The sequence below is a fragment of the Crocodylus siamensis genome, chromosome 1, assembly GCF_052110815.1.
Source record: "Crocodylus siamensis isolate JL-2025a chromosome 1, ASM5211081v1, whole genome shotgun sequence".
Lineage (NCBI taxonomy): Eukaryota > Metazoa > Chordata > Crocodylia > Crocodylidae > Crocodylus > Crocodylus siamensis.
In genome coordinates, this window is record NC_143395.1 from 278,473,005 (window position 1) to 278,490,676 (window position 17,672).

At 41.7% G+C, this 17,672-nt stretch overlaps 1 protein-coding gene and 1 long non-coding RNA gene across 4 annotated transcripts in view; one reads left to right on the top strand and one right to left on the bottom strand.

Moving 5' to 3' along the window:
- Positions 1 to 8,501, top strand: part of LOC149874537 (uncharacterized) — a 19,659-nt gene extending 11,158 nt beyond the window's left edge. Inside the window, exons 3-4 of the long non-coding RNA XR_016444312.1 lie at positions 121 to 195; positions 3,787 to 8,501. This is a non-coding gene — a long non-coding RNA (uncharacterized LOC149874537). The remainder of the gene's footprint in view (positions 1 to 120; positions 196 to 3,786) is intronic.
- Positions 7,761 to 17,672, bottom strand: part of EGFL6 (EGF like domain multiple 6) — a 72,277-nt gene continuing 62,365 nt past the window's right edge. Inside the window, exons 10-12 of one of the 3 annotated variants that reach the window (XM_090063490.1) lie at positions 16,744 to 16,848; positions 13,017 to 13,282; positions 7,761 to 8,872 (exon numbers count right to left, since the gene is read on the bottom strand). In XM_090063490.1, the coding sequence (XP_089919616.1) occupies positions 8,765 to 8,872; positions 13,017 to 13,282; positions 16,744 to 16,848 (479 nt within the window). In that variant the 3' untranslated portion in view covers positions 7,761 to 8,764. Of the gene's footprint in view, positions 8,873 to 13,016; positions 13,283 to 16,743; positions 16,849 to 17,050; positions 17,138 to 17,672 lie in introns of all 3 variants that reach the window. The other 2 variants (XM_090063498.1, XM_090063507.1) reach the window with 2 other exon arrangements.

Here is a 17,672-nt window from a genome sequence, read left to right on the forward strand (position 1 = left end):
TGACTGGTGCCTCCTGAGTCGGGGGGGACCAGATCGCTGACGGGGGTTAGCGGGTGTTGAAAATAGGTTTGAAAGCTGTTTGAAATTTCCCTAGGAAACATTATTTGTATACCATATCAGTTATACAGTGTGCCATGAATTCCATAGTCCAGAAGAGAGGATGACAGCCCTCGTCCCACCTTTACATCCAGAGAGGTAAGAAGCCGATTGACTTTCCTCCTACTTTTTAATGTTGCTTTGATGTTTCTAAATAGAAACTGAAAGATAATGTGCAAAATAATACCTGGGAGACATCTAGGTATTCCTCACTCTGGGTTCATGCAGACATTTGCCACGCTTGATTTACATTTGCCACGGGAAGGATTTTAAAGCAGGTAAGACCCCTGAAAATAGAGGCAATCCTCCCATACTTATTGCAGGAGAGCGGAGGATTGCTGCAGATACACATGGGAGTACGCTGCATTTCTCAAGTCAGTGTTTACTCTGGATTACCAGGAGTTGAGGGTATTTCCAGCCCTGGAGAAGGACAGTGAGGGGAAAACTGCAGCATCAAGAAGTCAGGGATGCAAAGAGATTCCCCTCTCAATGGTGGTCTACAAAGAGCTGTGCAGTGCCATGTGCCTGGAAGAAGACACAGGAGGTCAGAGAACCACCGCGAGGTGAAGTGCCACCATGGGAACCTGGACTGACAACAGCCAACTGGTCAGGAACCGAGCAGGTAGGGGAAGGGGAGAGGGAAGATCCAGCAAGCTTCTCCCTCCTGAAGGGCAGGACTGCTCTCCGGAGCCTCAAGGGACGCTGCCTGGTTTCTTTTCCTCCTTTTTTTTGTTTGGTCACTTTCTTCTTACCTTGGTGAGGAACTAACTCCTGATATCAAAACATCAGAAACATCAAAGTGATGGTAGGTGAGAAAACAACATCAGGGAGTGGCTGAAGGAGGTAATCGTAACACCTCCTTAGTCCGCTTACATTCGGGGAAGATACCAGCACACCAAGGACCCAGGCCTTATAACCAGGATTCTGGTTTATAAATACATATTAGTGGTGTTTCATTTTGATCATGGAAAAATGTGGTTTTAGGTTTACTTTTTTAAACCCTAAAATTGTGGATTTTTTTTATCAGAGAAAACCAATATCCCTGCTTATAACAACTATTGTTGACAACAGTCATACAGCTGTATGATCACAGATTGGGAGAGGCTTGTGCACACACTTGCTGGTCCTGGAAGCCATGTTGAGAACCCAAGTGGAGGGAAGGGCAGGTGGGATTGGAGGGGAGGAATTGGGGGTGGTCCATGGGGGAAATTGGCAGGTCAGGGGGAGGGGTTGTCAGTCTGAGGTAGATGGGGTTGGCAGGGTTGGGGGTACAGAAATAGGGTGGGGTGGATAGGGAGAGTACAGCCCTGGGGCTGTGGTGGGCAGCTGGGTTTTTCCATCCCCAGGGCTGCACTCTGAATGCGTGCAAATGTTCAGTAGATCAGGGTAACTCATTTCCAATCTAGTTTAGCTCACTTCTTCAGGTGAGGTAATTTAGATTGAGCCAGCCATTTTTTGCCCTATCTAACCTCCCTGAATGTCTGTATGGATCAGCACTTAGATCAGTCTAACCCAGACAACAGTACTGCTGTATCCGCTGCACCAGTGATAGAATCAGAGACAATGAGGGTTGGAAGCGACCTGACCCTCCTGCTCACCAACCCTAGTCCAACCTCCTGCTCAAAGCAATCATGTGAATGGAGCCAGTGAGGAATTACACCCAGTAATTACCCCATGAGGAGTTAGCATCCGGCTCTAACTACAAATGGCACGCATGGAAGAGCCTGAATAGATTGAGAGTGGGTCTCAGTAGACGCAACTTGTTCATGAAATCGCAGGGTCTCTGTGCAACAGACCAATGTGTCTGTCAGAAGCAAACCATGGATCATCCCCTGAGAAGCCCTGTAGCACAACAGTGCACCTCACAAGATCTGACAATACCAATACCAGAAGCAGGGGCCTGTGCAGAATATTGAGAGCAGACAGTATAGAAAGGTTGGACTGGAGACGCCACAAAGGTGATCAGCTAGAGGTGTCTTCCCTCATCTTAATGAGGAGCCTGCACTCATCTGCAATTTGCCTTCCTGCTTGTCTGTAGCTCTGCCCTACTGTCTTGCAGCTGGCTCCCAAGCAAGCTACTTTGCAACCCTTCTGACTTCACCTGGCTGCTTACTCTCCTACAGCTATCCCTACCTCAGCTGCCTACTTCAAATTGCAGCCTTATAATGCTGCCTTCTTATTCATTAAGTATTGGGGTTTAAAAGATACCCTGTAGCAACAAGGACAAATAACAGAAAATACAATTAACGTCCCCCCCCACCACCAGGAATGAGTTTATGGAGCTGAAATAACAGCTGCCTCCAAATGCACAGCATACAATGACAAGACCAAGGCAGAGAAGCATTGTTGGGCATTGTTTTTGGGGCAAGTGGGTTGCAGAAGAGACATCTGGGGTGAAGAGTCACAAATAGAGCTCAGAAACAGATTGAGAGACCAGCCTGAGCAAGCACTAATCTGAACTCCTGGGAGAAACCTTGAGAGTGAGCTTTTGGTAAAACTTGTGGCTGAAAGGGCAGGGAAAAAATTTCTGGTTATTTCATTCTTTTATCAAGAAAGAAGGATATTGTTTTTCTTGTAAACAGATAGAATGGAATTAAATATATTCTTCTCCATCACCAATTTCTCCTCCTAACTGGAATAATATAGGAATACCCAAATGTTGGCTATCTGTGAAGGTCAAAAGGGATAGCAATATGTACACTGTTTGGGATTACAGCCATCTCTGGAATGGATGACAGAAGCAGCCAACAACAAATGAGGAAAAGGGCATTTTGTCCACCGTACTCCTGCAGTAGGATGGTTTCTGTACCATGAACTTCCATACAGAAGCAACATAACTGTGTTGCTAGAACCCCCATCATACAATTCAAGAATTAACCTGTGCCAGCAGCTAAAGGTCAATGCTGTCATTTATTTTTCACTTGATGCCTCAGCTGAGGGGGACTTTATCCACTATTTTGTATGAGAGTTTGTAATTTAGGAACACTCTTAGCTGCTCAGTGGCAAGGCATGCGTTTTTTCTACCCATCTCCTAAATCTGGTCCCTGAGATCATGATGATTCTCTTCTTTGCTACCATAATCCTGGCTTTGTTACTTCAAAATTAGACCATGTCTATGCAGTGTACCTGGAATTACCCCTTAAGCCAAGCAAAGTTTGGCCAGCATGTGTCCCCTTGTTTTGTAAGTCCAGTTTATCATTGGGAGTATGTGACACCAGTGCTCTGGATCTGCACTGAGACTTAGTTTTTAGATAGGTTAAAGAGGTCATGCTTAGACATATAATGGGCCTGCCTAGCCTGCACCACAATTTTCTCTGTGCTGTCTTGCTGCAGTTGCAGTTAGTGAAGAGTTGGAGACTGGAAGCTACATAGCATAAAAGAGAAGAAGTAGCCAGAGGGTCATTTTCCTCTCAGCTTAGTGTTCATTTTCCATTTTTGTCCAAAACAGCCCAGTTTTGTTGACTTTAGAATATATTGTAAGGCTCCTCTTTTCATGTAGGCTCTTTGAGGTCGACAGTACAAAGGCTCTGATTATGGCTAATGTCTGTGTGTGTTGGAGTACTCTTTGATTTGCTATGGCTGGTGGTTATTTGCTTTGGGGCAAACTATTTTATGCTACTGTGTTTTTTAAAATTATGGGTAGAATGTCTACAGCTCCGGACAAGTTCCTTTCTTCATGTTTTTTGGCAGAGTCAATGGGAAAAATATAACAAGAGACAATGAAAGCATAAAAAAAACCAGGATCAGACGATGCACCTTGGAATTAACTCTGAAAGTTCCTTCCTCCATTCTGTGCCTGTCCGCTCATACTCCTGAAATTCAACATGTCCATATTAGCAGGCACCCATGAAACTGGTCCATGAGTGATCCTATGCCAGAGCAATGCATTTGGTATTGGATTTTGGAATTTATGTTCCACCTCCTTCTTGCTTTCTAAGAAACTGTGGTTACTCTGACACCTTATTTCTAACAGATGTTCTGCATAACTTCTTGCTATCACAGTCCTGCTTGCACTTTGCTTTGTTGCTTGTCACTCTGCACTCCAAATACATGTTTTTATAAGTCCTTTTTTTTTAATTGATCCATCTTAAATGCTTGGTTTTAGAGCAGTGTAATGGGAATGAACTTCTTTTTTATGTTCAACTGAATAGAAGTCAGGTTTGTGGATAGCAGATTTATTTTTAAGTAAGGTATTGGTGACTTTAAGAGAGGAATTCAGGGCCAGCAGGCTATGAAAACAATTTTTTAAAAAATGCCCCAAAAAGAAAGAGTTCCATATTGTTACATTTCTTTCATTGCCCAGTGCCTTACTCAGTTCTTAAGAGGCATCTGCTATAGTACCTTCAATTTGGGGGATTAATTTTCTCAAAATGACCTTAAATTGCTTTTATGGTTCCCAGAAGAAACCAAATCTATTTATGATCCAGATGTAGAACCTGGTTCAGGGTTTGGCAACCCCCAGCATGTGCGCCAGAGCATGGCAAGCAAGACCATTTTGCTCTGCACACCACAGCCAGTCTGGGCTCTGGGCAGTTGCTTCCAGCCAGAGCCTGGGCTTTTCCCAGTAGGCAGCTGGGAGGCAAGCCCTGTTGGGAACAGCATAAGCTTCATGGCTGGGAGCAGCTACCCAGACCCTGGGGTGGCACCAGCCTCTTCCCAGAGGGAGTGGGAGGGAAGGCTGCACTGAGGGTGGGAGCAGGTGGGCTTGGCTGCACAGGGTGCGTGGGCAGCAGCGGTGCTGGAGCGGTAGGTATGGGGAGAGGCAAATAGCCCTTTTGGGCAGAGAGCAGTGGAGGAGCCACCTTGCGCCCCAAGGTACGCATGCAGTGTGGAGCTGGTGCTGGGGCTCCACAGCCCTGGCCGTGCTGGAAGAGGTGGATACAGGGGGACTAAAGTGAATTTTGGGGTGGCCATAGCCTCCCCAGCGCTACCCCTGCAGCTGACTGATGGGCAGGCTCTGGGTTGGGGCCTCAGCAGGCTGCACTGCAGCCTGGGGGCTGGCTTCCTGGGAAAGCACAGTGGCTGTACAGCCCTGGGGCATTGTCAGGTTGGACTCTTTCCTGCAGCCCAGCCGCATGCATATGTGTGTGTCTTGTTCTATGTGTGTCTGCGTGTCTGTATGCATCTGCGCGTATGCATGTGCCTCTGTGTGTCTGGTTCTGTGTGCTTCTGCATGTGTGTGTCTGGTTCTGTGTGTATGCTTGCATACACACATCTGGTTCTGGGCCTGTGGGTGTGCATGCGTCTGTTCTGCATGTATGCTTACATGCGTGTTTGGTTCTCTGTTTGCATATGTGGTTCTCTGTGCATGTGTCTGGTTCTTTGTTTGCATGTGTGTGTCTGGTTCTGTCTCTTCCCTTTTTCCTCTCTTTTCTCTCTTTTCCTCTCTCCTCTTTCTTTCTTTTTTTCTCTCCCTCATCACTACATGCTTAACAAAAAAAGAATACACAACAACAAAGGTAGTATATGTAGTTTTATTTATTGTTACCAGGTTTAGAATTTTTAGAAAAGCTGGTATTTACTGTAAAAAAAAAGGAGCATATATGATTATTAACTATATTAATATGCAATGCATCATGCCATGTATCCCCCACCCCAGTTTTGTTTTTCAGGTATGTCTACTTACAAGGTAGACATTGTGGGGGGTTTTGGCACTCCAGCCTAAAATATTACCTACCCCTGATCTAGTTCATGAAAAGACTCATGGCATTTGTACAGACAGGTTAGGAAAAAATAAAAGATTCCTAGCACTAGGGAGTGTATTGTATTGGAATCAAATAAGGACCAAAGTGCAGGAGACACTCATCTTTGCTTATTCAGTCATCCTTAATGATATGTACAACAGTCAGACACAAGTTTCATTTTCAGACAATGTGAAAATCCAAGGTTTGGCCTATCCCTCCATACTCCACTGATGTAGATAGCTTAGAGACATTGCATTCAGAAAACAATAAATTTTATGCTTTCAGATTGGGCCTCATCATTCACTGAAATCATCTGAACATCAATGAGAGTTATATCATGCTCTGAATTTCTCTAGATTAATTTTGAGTGACTGCTACATTTGTGACCAAATAAATCTTTCACGTCATTTCTATGTTAGCTGATCACTGACGTAACTGTGCACATTTAAGTATTTACTGTCATATGTCACACCTTCTGTACTGTAGAACTGTAGCCAGACAATTTTAGATGGATCTAGAAAATGGTTCGTTATTCTATCCCTTGCTATAAAAGAACAAAGTAAACCTTTTCTAAACTGTCTGACCCAGGTGTGAACTTTATTAATAATATTTATTTCCTGTGGTAGGCATAAATAAGACCCTAGAATTGCTTTATGTGTGCAGTTACAATATGTTCTATTTTTCATCTTGTTCATACTAGTTATTCTTAAAAATAGTTTTCTTGATTGGTATAGTTGGTATATTATGAGAAGGTTTATAGTTTGGTTTACAGTTACCAGAAGGTTGAACAAAGGCTCCAGGTTAGGGAGAAGATTAAAATGAATGTTACAGATAATAAGAAAGCATTACTGAGCCTATTACCAAGTTAAATATATAACACGCCTAAATCAAATAGTAGTTCTGAACCTACAACCTTTGGCAAAGATCAGTTCTTAGTTGTAATTTAATGGTTAGGACCAGTGTTTTTACATAACAGTCTAAAGAAACGAAGCAAGTAGGTGCTTACCCACTAATTTATTAATGAGAACCTTCACTGAGGTTGTAAAAAACTTCCTTGTGCTGCTTGTGAATCTATGATAGTGTTAGAGAAACTCAACCGCTGCTTATTTGCATGTTATCAACATGTAAAAAGTGTTTGGAATAACAGTAAGAAATGCACTTTTTTGCAGTTTCTCAGTTGATCTAATAAAAGGTATCATTTTGGAACCAAGAGTTCTGGAAGTTTGCATTTCTTTTTGTCTCAGACCAACACAGCTACTACATACATCCCTGGAATGACAGTAAACATTTAACTAGTACTTATATTTTCCTCCTTATATTTCTGTCCCTTATTAAGTATGTAAAGAATGTTTTATCAGTGGAGAAGAGAGTGCAACTTAAAGCTAGTTACCTACAAGAAGAAAAAATTAACTAATGGTGTGCATCCTGATATCCAAGTAACTGTAGCCTCTTGTCAGCTCAGATCAAGAGTAGTCCTTCTAAAATAGCTTGACTTCAGTTGGTGCTTAGAAGTGGATATAGATAAATGAAACCCTGGGAAAATATTACAGAAACTAAGAATATATGTATATAAAAAGGCAAAAGCCTTTATAAACATACCCCAACAGTTTTCACAGGAACTGCAGAATCAGTTGAAAGCCCAAACATGAAACCCTTTGTCTTGCACATCCTTACATATAACTTAAGAGTTGGGAGTATAACGTAGGGCTGTGGAGTGGGAACATATGGATTAAAGGGAAATCATTTTAGAGAGCAGAGAATAAGAGTTTGTCACAAAGAAAGTGGATATTTATTAGTTTTTCCATCAGGTTTCTTGCACATCAGTGGCAGGTCTTCTTTTGTTCTTAATAATGTTTTTTTATTACTGTCATTGTAACATCTGGCATTCCTTTTTCTTCCTTTTAAGATACACACAGTTGTTTATAAGAATACACTACAATCATTTAGATAATAACAACTGTGACAAAGACATCTCTTAACCCTAGTGGACTTTTTCATATTTTATTAGTAATGACGATACACGTGAAAGAAATGATACTACTTGAAAACATTTTTCCCTCCATTAAAGGAGCAATTGCTTGCTGCTTATTGTTGAGCACTTTTGCTATCTACACATTAACATCTGTTTTGTCTAGCAAGTCAGATACATTTATTCTTCCATGTTTAAGTTAATGCCCATCAATTTAATGGCAAATAAACATGCAAATGGAGGGGTGAACAGGTTACCTCATTCCTAAACAGATAAATGTCAGACTTCACATTTTTATAATATGAAGTCACAATACATATTACTTCACTTGAAGAATGTACTGAGCTTGATTTCTTCACTGTTTTAAACTGTGTAGGCATTCATAGTGTAGATTGACTAGAAAGACATGTGTAAAAATTGTAGGATTTACACACATTCATTACAAGGATAAGCATTACACAAAACAAAATGAAGAATCAGCCTACTGAGCACCTTAGAAATATTTTTTAACATAAATGTTACAGTTTCAAGATGATAATATTATATTGCTAATAATCAGGATAAGGCACTTCGGAAAAAAAGATTCTAGATAGCTATGTCATGGGCTCACTTAAGTGTCATTTGAGGTACTCAAATTCTCTTAAATAGTGCTTTTTGTCCTCTGAAGTAAAAAAAAAAAAAAGTAGTCCAGATACTGAAACACCCTAAAAAAGAATTGTATTTAAATAAAATCACATGTACTGTAGAAAAGTCAGAGAAACATCTCCACACATTATAAACCCTGACCTTACATTATAAAATACAGTAGTGCTACATTCAAAGTTTGTATTAGTATGTATCATATAAAAATGTGTACCCAAATGGATACAGAGCACTTTGTGCAGGCTAGTTTTTCTGTTTGCATTGTTGCATCACATTAAACACCATATTTTACAGATTTTTTTTTTATCTGGGTCAGGAAGTAACAAAATACAGTACTTGTAAAGCAAATATAAACATAGGTACTAAACCAAGCTCAGATAGTTGTCAGTTCATCTTCAGGGCATAGGCCAGAAATCAATATAACATTGTCCACTCCAATTTCCCCAGTTTTGCCCTTCCCACGTTCTGATTCAAAAATGACCTAAGAAAGAAGAAATACAAATTATGAAAAAATAGTAAATTTAAAAATTTAACACCTATTAATGTCAAATTAGATCAGATTAGATGTATCTATAGAAAGGTTTAATTTTTATCCCAGTATAGTGAGACTACCAAGTTGAATCTTTGCACTTTTTATAATTTACAGTATTTAAAACTGTAAGTTTTATTTAAACTATATTTAAACTATACATTTTAAACTATAACTTTTTATAATTTACAGTATTTAAATCTATAGTATTTAAAAATGACTGATGAGCCTCTACACAAATCTAAGCCAAACTGATTTGCATAAACGGATTTATTATTGTCATAATGCAAGCAAAATGTCATCTCTATGTCAAAAAATACCCTCCTTTATAGGTGTGTCCACACGAGACATGTTAATGTGCTTTAACCTAATTTAATGCACATTAGCATGTGAACTAATTTTGGGCATTTATACACATACCTTTTCAGCCTGTAATGCACTGGAGAGCTGGTGAGTTGGAGTGAGCTGACATGCAGTGCACTGCATGCAGTGCGTGCAGTTGTATAAACGGTGAAATGTGCGTCAGCGCACAGAAAATGGCAGTGATACACTTTTTGTTCAAAAACACACCACTGCCATTTTCTTAGCACTGACATGCATTTTGCCACTTATACAAGTATACGCGCTGCAGTGCCATGCACTTTTAAAAACAATGCTGTGGCACAAGCATGTGTACAGATGCCCTTTAGTGTCAAGTGTACTAGCTTTAGTGCCAAGTCCCTGTATGTGTAGACACCTACCAAAAATAATTTCATGCTCATTAAATTTATTGTGCTTAAATGCACGTGTAGATGTGCCTAGAATAAAGTAAACTATTAAAGTAGCAGGATTGGGATTTGATATAACCTTGATACATTGGGGAAATGGTCTGAAAAAACACAGTTAAAATTCAATAAGGTTAAGTTCAAAGTATGATGCTTGGGAAGGACCAATCAAATACAGACACAAAATAGGGAACAAATGGTCAGCCTGAAGTACTGCAGAAAAGGACCTGGGGGTGAGAGTGCATCACTAACTAAATATAAGTAAGGGTCCAGCTAACTCAAGGAGGCAGCTGGTTGATTTCATGAGCAGATCCCAGGGCCAGCAGCCATTTTTGTGGCAGCTGATTGGTGGAGAGGGGTGGGGCTGCATAACAGGCAGCCTTCTCAGCTAATCAGCAGTGAAGAGCAGGGGGGCAGCCATCCTGCCAGCAGCCCCTTAAGCCAGCAGCCCCCAGTGGAATATATGGCAAGGCCACAGTGGCCACAAAGACAGCTGACTTCCCAGAGGAAGGAATTTATTTTCAGTAAATTTTTTTCCGGTAAGCCCACAAAAATCCGAGCCCACCTGATTTCATGGTTTCCATGAAAATCGTGCAAACGCGAATTTGTTAGGTCTGTAAATATGAATTAACAATGTAATATCCAGAATGCTGTAGCCAGGCATTTTGGCACTTAGTGCAGGCCCTGTGTAGAGCACCCCGCTACATGCCACTACATGGCTTTACTTCCATTTGTTTTGGCACCTCTCCCATATAAGAGTATCCAGTGCCAGTGCACTGCTGGTACCACCCTTGCTATGGTTCTGGTAATATTGTTTAAAAAAAAGCTATAGCATACAGGGATATATTAATAAGTGTGTTGTACAAGTCACAGGAAATGAGTCTTTTATTCCAGGAGTCAGCAACCTACACATCATGAAGGGATTAGATCTGTGTTCAGCGTCCCAAGTTTTACCAACAAAAAAAAAACCTCCTGCTGCTGCCCCTCTGTCCCCACTCTGTGTGGTGGGCTGCACTCTTGACCTCCCCCTTCCACCACTGCAGCCTCTGCTTACAGTTGCCACGCAATTAGCCACTTCCGATTGTTGCTCACCAGGCTATTCAGCAGCACATTTTTGTAGAGGCTGCACTGGGTAGGAAACAACAGCAGGGGCAGCAGCAGCAGCAGCAGAACAGCAGCTCAGGGAAGCAGCCAGGTTGGAAGCTGCAGTTTCCTATTACTAATTGGTTACCAAGCCCTATCATCACCTATTCAGCTCTGCTGAGGCTTCAGTTGGAGAGAGTCAAGGAGAACTATAAAAAGAATTCCGAGTCTAGAAAAAAGTACAGATGAGGAAAGGTTGGAAGAACTGAGTTTATTTAAGTCAAGAGGCTGAAAGGGAGAGGAATTCTATAACACTTCAAATACAAAAAGAGGTCTTGTATAAAGAAAGATGACCAATTAATTTCTGTGTACACAGAGGCTAGGACAAGAAGTTATGGGCTTAGATTGCCAAGTCACACTTCCTTTCCCTATTTCTTTTTATGATTCCAGGAACCCTGTGTTCTTCTCTGCACAGTAGCCTAGCTTCAGCATGAGAGTGGACACTGGGGGGGTTAAGGCATCAACTGGGAGATGAAAGACCCGGCTTTTAACCCACTAAGGCTGAGAAGGGACAAGAACCCAAGTCTTCCACTTTCTGGATGAGTGCTCCAGTCACCAGACTACTCTATAAAAGGTGATTGATTACCACTCTGTTTTTTCATAGAAACGGCTGTGGGCATTGTGCTCTGTGCTGAACTCACTGGTGTCAGTGTTTGGCAGGTATGCACTGGATTACTGGACTGGAACTGTCAGAAGAGATGAGTGCAGGGACGCCAAGTTTATTAACTCAGAATGGCCTTAGTCAGGCCTAAATGCTCAGGTTAGCCCAGAAAGTACAGTAACAGCTGTTTAGACACCTCAGTAATTTTAGTGGTGAAAGCTTAAGTTTCTATAGACTCTCAAGTACCTACGTAATTATGCTGGGATTTTTTTTGATTGCTTACATTCACTTGCATGTCTAAATGTTATTTAATCCACACTATAGGCACCACAGTCCTCTTCTGAACTGGTCCCCTAGCATAACAGGGCCTGATTTTCATTTACATTAAGCTCTTCTGCACAACTCTGTCAGAGCAAAGAGCTTTAAATTACGTACAGATTATACTGATGCCCCCATACTGTGTGCAAATCCCTCACAGTGCCCCAGTAATGTAAAAGAACCTTAATGTAAATGACAACCAGAGCCTAACATTTCAAACAGAAATTTAAATTGAACATGTTCTCTACAACAGAGCAGACTGGCCACTGCTCAGCAAGACAGCTGGAAAGCCATGTACATGCAAAAGCTGTGGATTCCCTTTTCTGTAAAGGGCATCCCAGCATGGTTAAAGATGGCATATTGGCTTTCCATCGGTCACATCCTGGCTCTTGGGGGGAAAAAAAAGATATGTTGGGAGCAGGTCTATACTACTGCTGCTGGACCAGGTCCTTTGGGACTGTGGGCTTTGGGTTGCTCTTAGCATTCCCTGACTGGCTCCAGAAACTGGGAGCTGTAAAGAAGGTATAGTCACCTTTGCTTCCATATTTGTTCCAGCACTACACAAAACTTAACTCATGTATTTCAAAGACTCTAGCCCCCAGTGTACTGGCTGAAAGAAGCACTTCTTTTTGGATATGTATCAGCAGGTGTGGCAGGCCCACCACATCTATTCAAATGAAGAAAACAAAACCAGTTAGCCTGACCATGAGGCCACACTGGATACAGTCTGGTCTCTAATACTCATATTTGCAATTGTACAGGATAGCTTTTGCCTTATGAGTGGCCACAGAGAAAAATGCACACAAGTTATCATTCAGTGGTTCTCAGGAAATGTAAGCCAAAGTGAGCTGAAATTCTTCAAAGCCTATGTGATACTCTTTAAAAGTTATGGTGGTAGAGGGACGTATGCTTCTCTTTCTGTGCACGTATTTAGGTTTTTTGCCTGAGTCAAAACAGAGGTTCAACAAGTTGTGATCCTTAAAGATCGGATGGCATTTCACAAAATGGAAGGGTTTTTATACTTAATCTCCTGGCCAACTCAGGTAAATAAATTCTGTCTAGCTAAATATCCACTGGAGTTTCAACAGGAAACTCCTTTTTATTTGCCCCCTAGAAATTTTTGGTGATGTTGGGCCCCCATTTCTCACCACAGTCAAAGGCTTTTAGCTGTATACTATTAATACTCATAAAACAGTCTAGAAAATGCTTAAGGCTCAGGAAATGTCAGCTGTTGTGCTAGCTGTGGTAATTGGTTTCCATCTTTACTTACAATCTTAGTGGTTTCAACCCCCTGAAGTACTTCTATTTTTCCAGTCCTCCACCTTTTATTTTTTCCTCTGCTCTGCTCCCAAACAGGAGTACTTCTGTGGCTGCCCAGAAAAACTCGAAGTTTCCCCACTCTCTCTCCAGCAAGTCTATAGTTGAAAATCAAACAGTAGCTGCTCCTTGGCTTGAGGTCACTGAGGAGAAGTTTCAAACGGCCAACATCCTTCTTCTGCCCCACAAAAGCTGGAATTGCCATATAGTATCCTTCACCTTGTAATGGAAGAGGACAAGACATCTTCATGTGTATGGGTGCTTTATGAGAAACATTTTTTTTAGTAAACTCAGTGCTAGTTTGCTAAGAAAATAAAGTGGAAGCTTCATTACTTAAATTATTTAAAACAAAACTAGAAAAAGTGAATGATGAATACTGTCTTGCCCTGATGGAGGATTGATTAGATGCATTTTTTCATCTTTAATTGCAGTGGTCCCTTGTACTAGCTTGAAATTGGTTTTCTTATAAATTTCATAGAAAATAAATACTCAATTCAGTGCATAATCTTTCTTGGAATGCCAACCATATAAATCCCTGATTCCTGGCAAAGTAAATTAGTTTGGATGGAGCATCTTGCTGGAGCAACCCAGCTCCTAAACCGGCTTGCTTAACACTAGCTATGGTATTTCTACACAACACTGCTCTTTGCAATGTAGAAACCTAACAGAGTAACTGACAATTCCTTGATCTGAATCCTTGTAATCTATAGTCCTTTCTTTTACCTTTTGTCTGTCTTATCTATATAGAGTCATAGATGCTAGGGTCGGAAGGGACCTTAACAGATTATCAAGTCCAACTCCCTGCCTAGGCAGAAAAGAGTGCTGGGGTCAGATGACCCCAGCCAGATACTTCTCCAGCCTTCTCTAAAAGACTCCCAAGGTAGGGGAGAGAGGTAGGGGCTTCCCTTGGAAGCCAACATGGCAAATGGGAAGAATGAATAGTCAGTCAGCAAATGCCTGGGTAGTTCCAGGTTTTGGATGACAATTTCAGGTGAGTTCTTGAGGGGAATTAGCTAAACAGAAAGACAAAGGATGCAAAAAAGGACATAAAGGCATTGGAGAAAGTGAGGGTGAAGGAGAAAAGTATGAAGTACGATCTGGCATCCCACAATCACCTCTTGGGTAAACTGGCTAACTGCGGCTTCGACCTCACCATGATCCGCTGGCTAGGGAATTGGCTTTGTGGTAGGACCCAGAGGGTGGTGGTCAATGGGAGCCAATCGTCTTGGTGCGCAGTCACCAGCAGGGTCCCTTAAGGCTCTGTCCTAGGGCCTATACTATTTAACATCTTCAGCAATGATGTGGACATTGGAGTTAGAAGCGGACTGGCCAAGTTTGCCAACGACACCAAACTCTGGGGTAAAGCATCCACACCTGAGGACAGGAGGGTGATCCAGGCAGATCTTGACAGGCTTGTGAAATGGGTGGGTGAGAACCTGATGGTGTTCAACACCGAAAAATGCCAGGTTCTCCACCTTGGGAGGAAAAACCTGCAGCATGCTTATAGGCTTGGCAGTGCTACGCTAGTTATCACTACACATTAAAGGGACTTGGGGTCATGACTGACCACAAGATGAACACGAGCCTGCAATGCGATGCTGTGGCTAGTAAAGTGACCAAAACGCTGGCTTGCATCCATAGATGCTTCTCAAGCAAATCCTGGGATGTCATTCTCCCGTTGGACTCGGCCTTGGTGAGGCTGCAGCTAAAGTACTGCATCCAGTTTTGGGCTCCACAATTCAATAAGGATGTGGAGAAACTTGAGAGAGTCCAGAGAAGAGCCATGCACATGATCAGAGGTCAGGAAAACAGACCTTATGATGAGAGGCTGAGAGCCATGGGGCTCTTCATCCTGGAAAAGTGCAGACTCAGGGCCACCTAAAAGTTTATCAGGGGTGCTCATCAGGATCTGGGGGAACACCTGTTCACCAGAGCGCCCCAAGGGATGACAAGATTGAACAGTCACAAACTCCGCCGCGACCGATTCAGGCTGGACATAAGAAAGAACCTCTTCACCGTCTGAGCCCCCAAGGTCTGGAATAGCCTGCAATCAGAGGTGGTTCAAGCACCCACTTTGAACGTCTTCAAGACACATTTGGATGCTTATCTTGCTGGGATCCTATGATCCCTGCTGACTTCCTGCCCCTGGGGCAGGGGGCTGAACTCGATCCTCTGGGGTCCCTTCCAGCCCAAATGCCTATGAAAGTATAAGTGGAGAAAAATTGAGCAAAAATAGGCTTAAAAGAGGTAGAGAGAGAGAGAGAATGTCCAGAGTAAAGAGTGTGGGAATCTGTCTGTGGGTATGGACAGACATTTGTTTGAAACATTCAGAATCTCACTTCAAATTCAGAGCACTTCAGCACTGTGCAGACATGGAACCCCTCAGCTTCAGAGTCCTTTAAAGTGACTACACAAGCATGCAGCAATAGTAGTCTCCAGTTAGGGGGCTGGGAAGCAGGAGTCCCTGCAAGCCTCTGATCCGGAGTTTCCTGAGGTCAGCTAGGAGGACTCTCACTGATTGTCCATTTTACTTTCCTCTTTCACCCCTGAGGGGAAGGGTGGAGAGTTGGGAGCAGAGCACTGTGGGATGCTGGAGGACTCAACAACCCCCTATTGTTTTCCACTAGATAGCACAGAGAGTGAAGGAAGCATTTTAAAGCTGTTCCATTTTTACAAGCATCATTTCTGAAGCACTTCATTGGGTGTGAATGTTTGCACCCTCACTGCTGCTAGCATATCAAACAGAACATCTGTTTGTGGCATGATTAGATCAGTGTGATCTGCTGGGCCCAGCTGCAAAATCTCATGTAATACTGTCTACATCTTAACAGGCAGCTAATCAGCTTTGGCTAATGCATTTTGTTTACAAATATAAGAACAGCATTAGTATGTAGCTCTCTTAGAGTGTTTTGTCATGTTTTATCACATTTATGATGATATACTATCTTTTCCCACATACAGCACACCTTTAAATATAATGAACAACTTGTTTTTGAAAGACAGAATGAAAACAAAGATTTTTTTTCAGTGTTATGGTTGCACAGAACACAGACACAGCCTTCCTGTCCTGTCCCATCCCGTTCTGTCCCCGCATAAGCCATGGCAGCTGCTGAAGACTGGTTTCCATGTGTGGTTCTATGATTCTGAACAGAGCTAAAGTTTCTTCAAGGTTGTTTAACAGGAAGAGAGAGACCAGGAGAGCTAGCAGACAGCACAATTGTTCTTAGAAAGGTTAGCTTTATTAGTGGAACATCAAGACCATTAAAAAGGAGAGACAGTCATTAACACCTCTGGAGTGAAGAACAATGAGCCATTAAGTCAACTGACTCTCTTAGCTGCCTGAATAGTAATCCCACAGCTGCTGCACTGTGGAATAGGACTCAAACCAGGCTAACTGCAGGTCAGGCTAACTGCTTCTATACTGGGAAGAAAATCAATTTCACCACTTAAAACATGCACCCCAATTTTGGGGGAAAAGGTATGTGTTGTATCTGCAAGAAAATACAGTAGATGGTACATTATTTGTTCTAGAATAGTATCCTCCCCTCATTTTACTGTAAGAGGTAAACAAGTAGTTGTCCATTTTAATTTGTAGTATCTGGAATTTCTGATCTGTTACAAAAATGACCTGTTTATTAAATATAACTGACTATAATTTTGAAATAATGGGAATCCACTACCTGTCCTGAAAGCCTCAGCAGATATCTCTAATAATGTACATGTTGCCTTGTGTACATTGTATTTCTTATATTCTTCTGATTTTCTCCTCATTCGTGGGATCAATTCTGTTGAAATAAATTGTTACATTGCCACTAACATATTTTAAAAGAAATAAAAGAGACACCTTCTCTTTTTTTTTAATGAGGATTTGTTTTCCAAAAAATGAGATACTTGATGGAATTCCAACCCCTGATTCCAGTCACTATCTTGCTTTTGGAAGAGAAATTATCAATTTCAGCCATAACTATAGGATATCCATTTAAATACCATTATCTCGATCAGCAGGATTCCAGTCAAAGTCATCATCAGTATCTTGTTTCCAGTTACAAACCCCCTTATTGAAGCTGCAATCAACTAAAAAAAAAGGAAGAGGAAAACTCCCCATCAATTAGGAAACAATGCAACATATTATGTTATTACCCCGTGTAAAGTTAAAAAAAAATAAAAATGATCTGACTCTTTGTTCCATGGCTTGTATAATTCATAATAAAATTATTCCAAATCTGCACTCAAATAGTGTTGACCTAAATTAGACCCCAGAAGCATAGAATTTTGAATCAGTGTCACAAATCCTTCTTTAACTTTTAACATAATCTGCTGTGACTTGTTAGAGCAGGAGTTTTCCGCCTGCACATGATTTTATATGCTGTGATTTTTATGCATTGGCTGTCTGCTGGTTTCCAGGTGCAGTTTAAATTGTTAGTTTTGAGTTGGAAAGACTCAAACAACATGGGATCTGCCAATTTGAAAGACAGCTTTTGTCCTCACATAATATTGCTGCATTAGTAAGTAGCTGAGATGCACAGGGGTCAGCTGCTTCCATTAAAGAGGATGAAGGCTTCTTTTGCTAGAAGCCCTTTAGTTTGAAACTCATGCCTCCCACTGCACT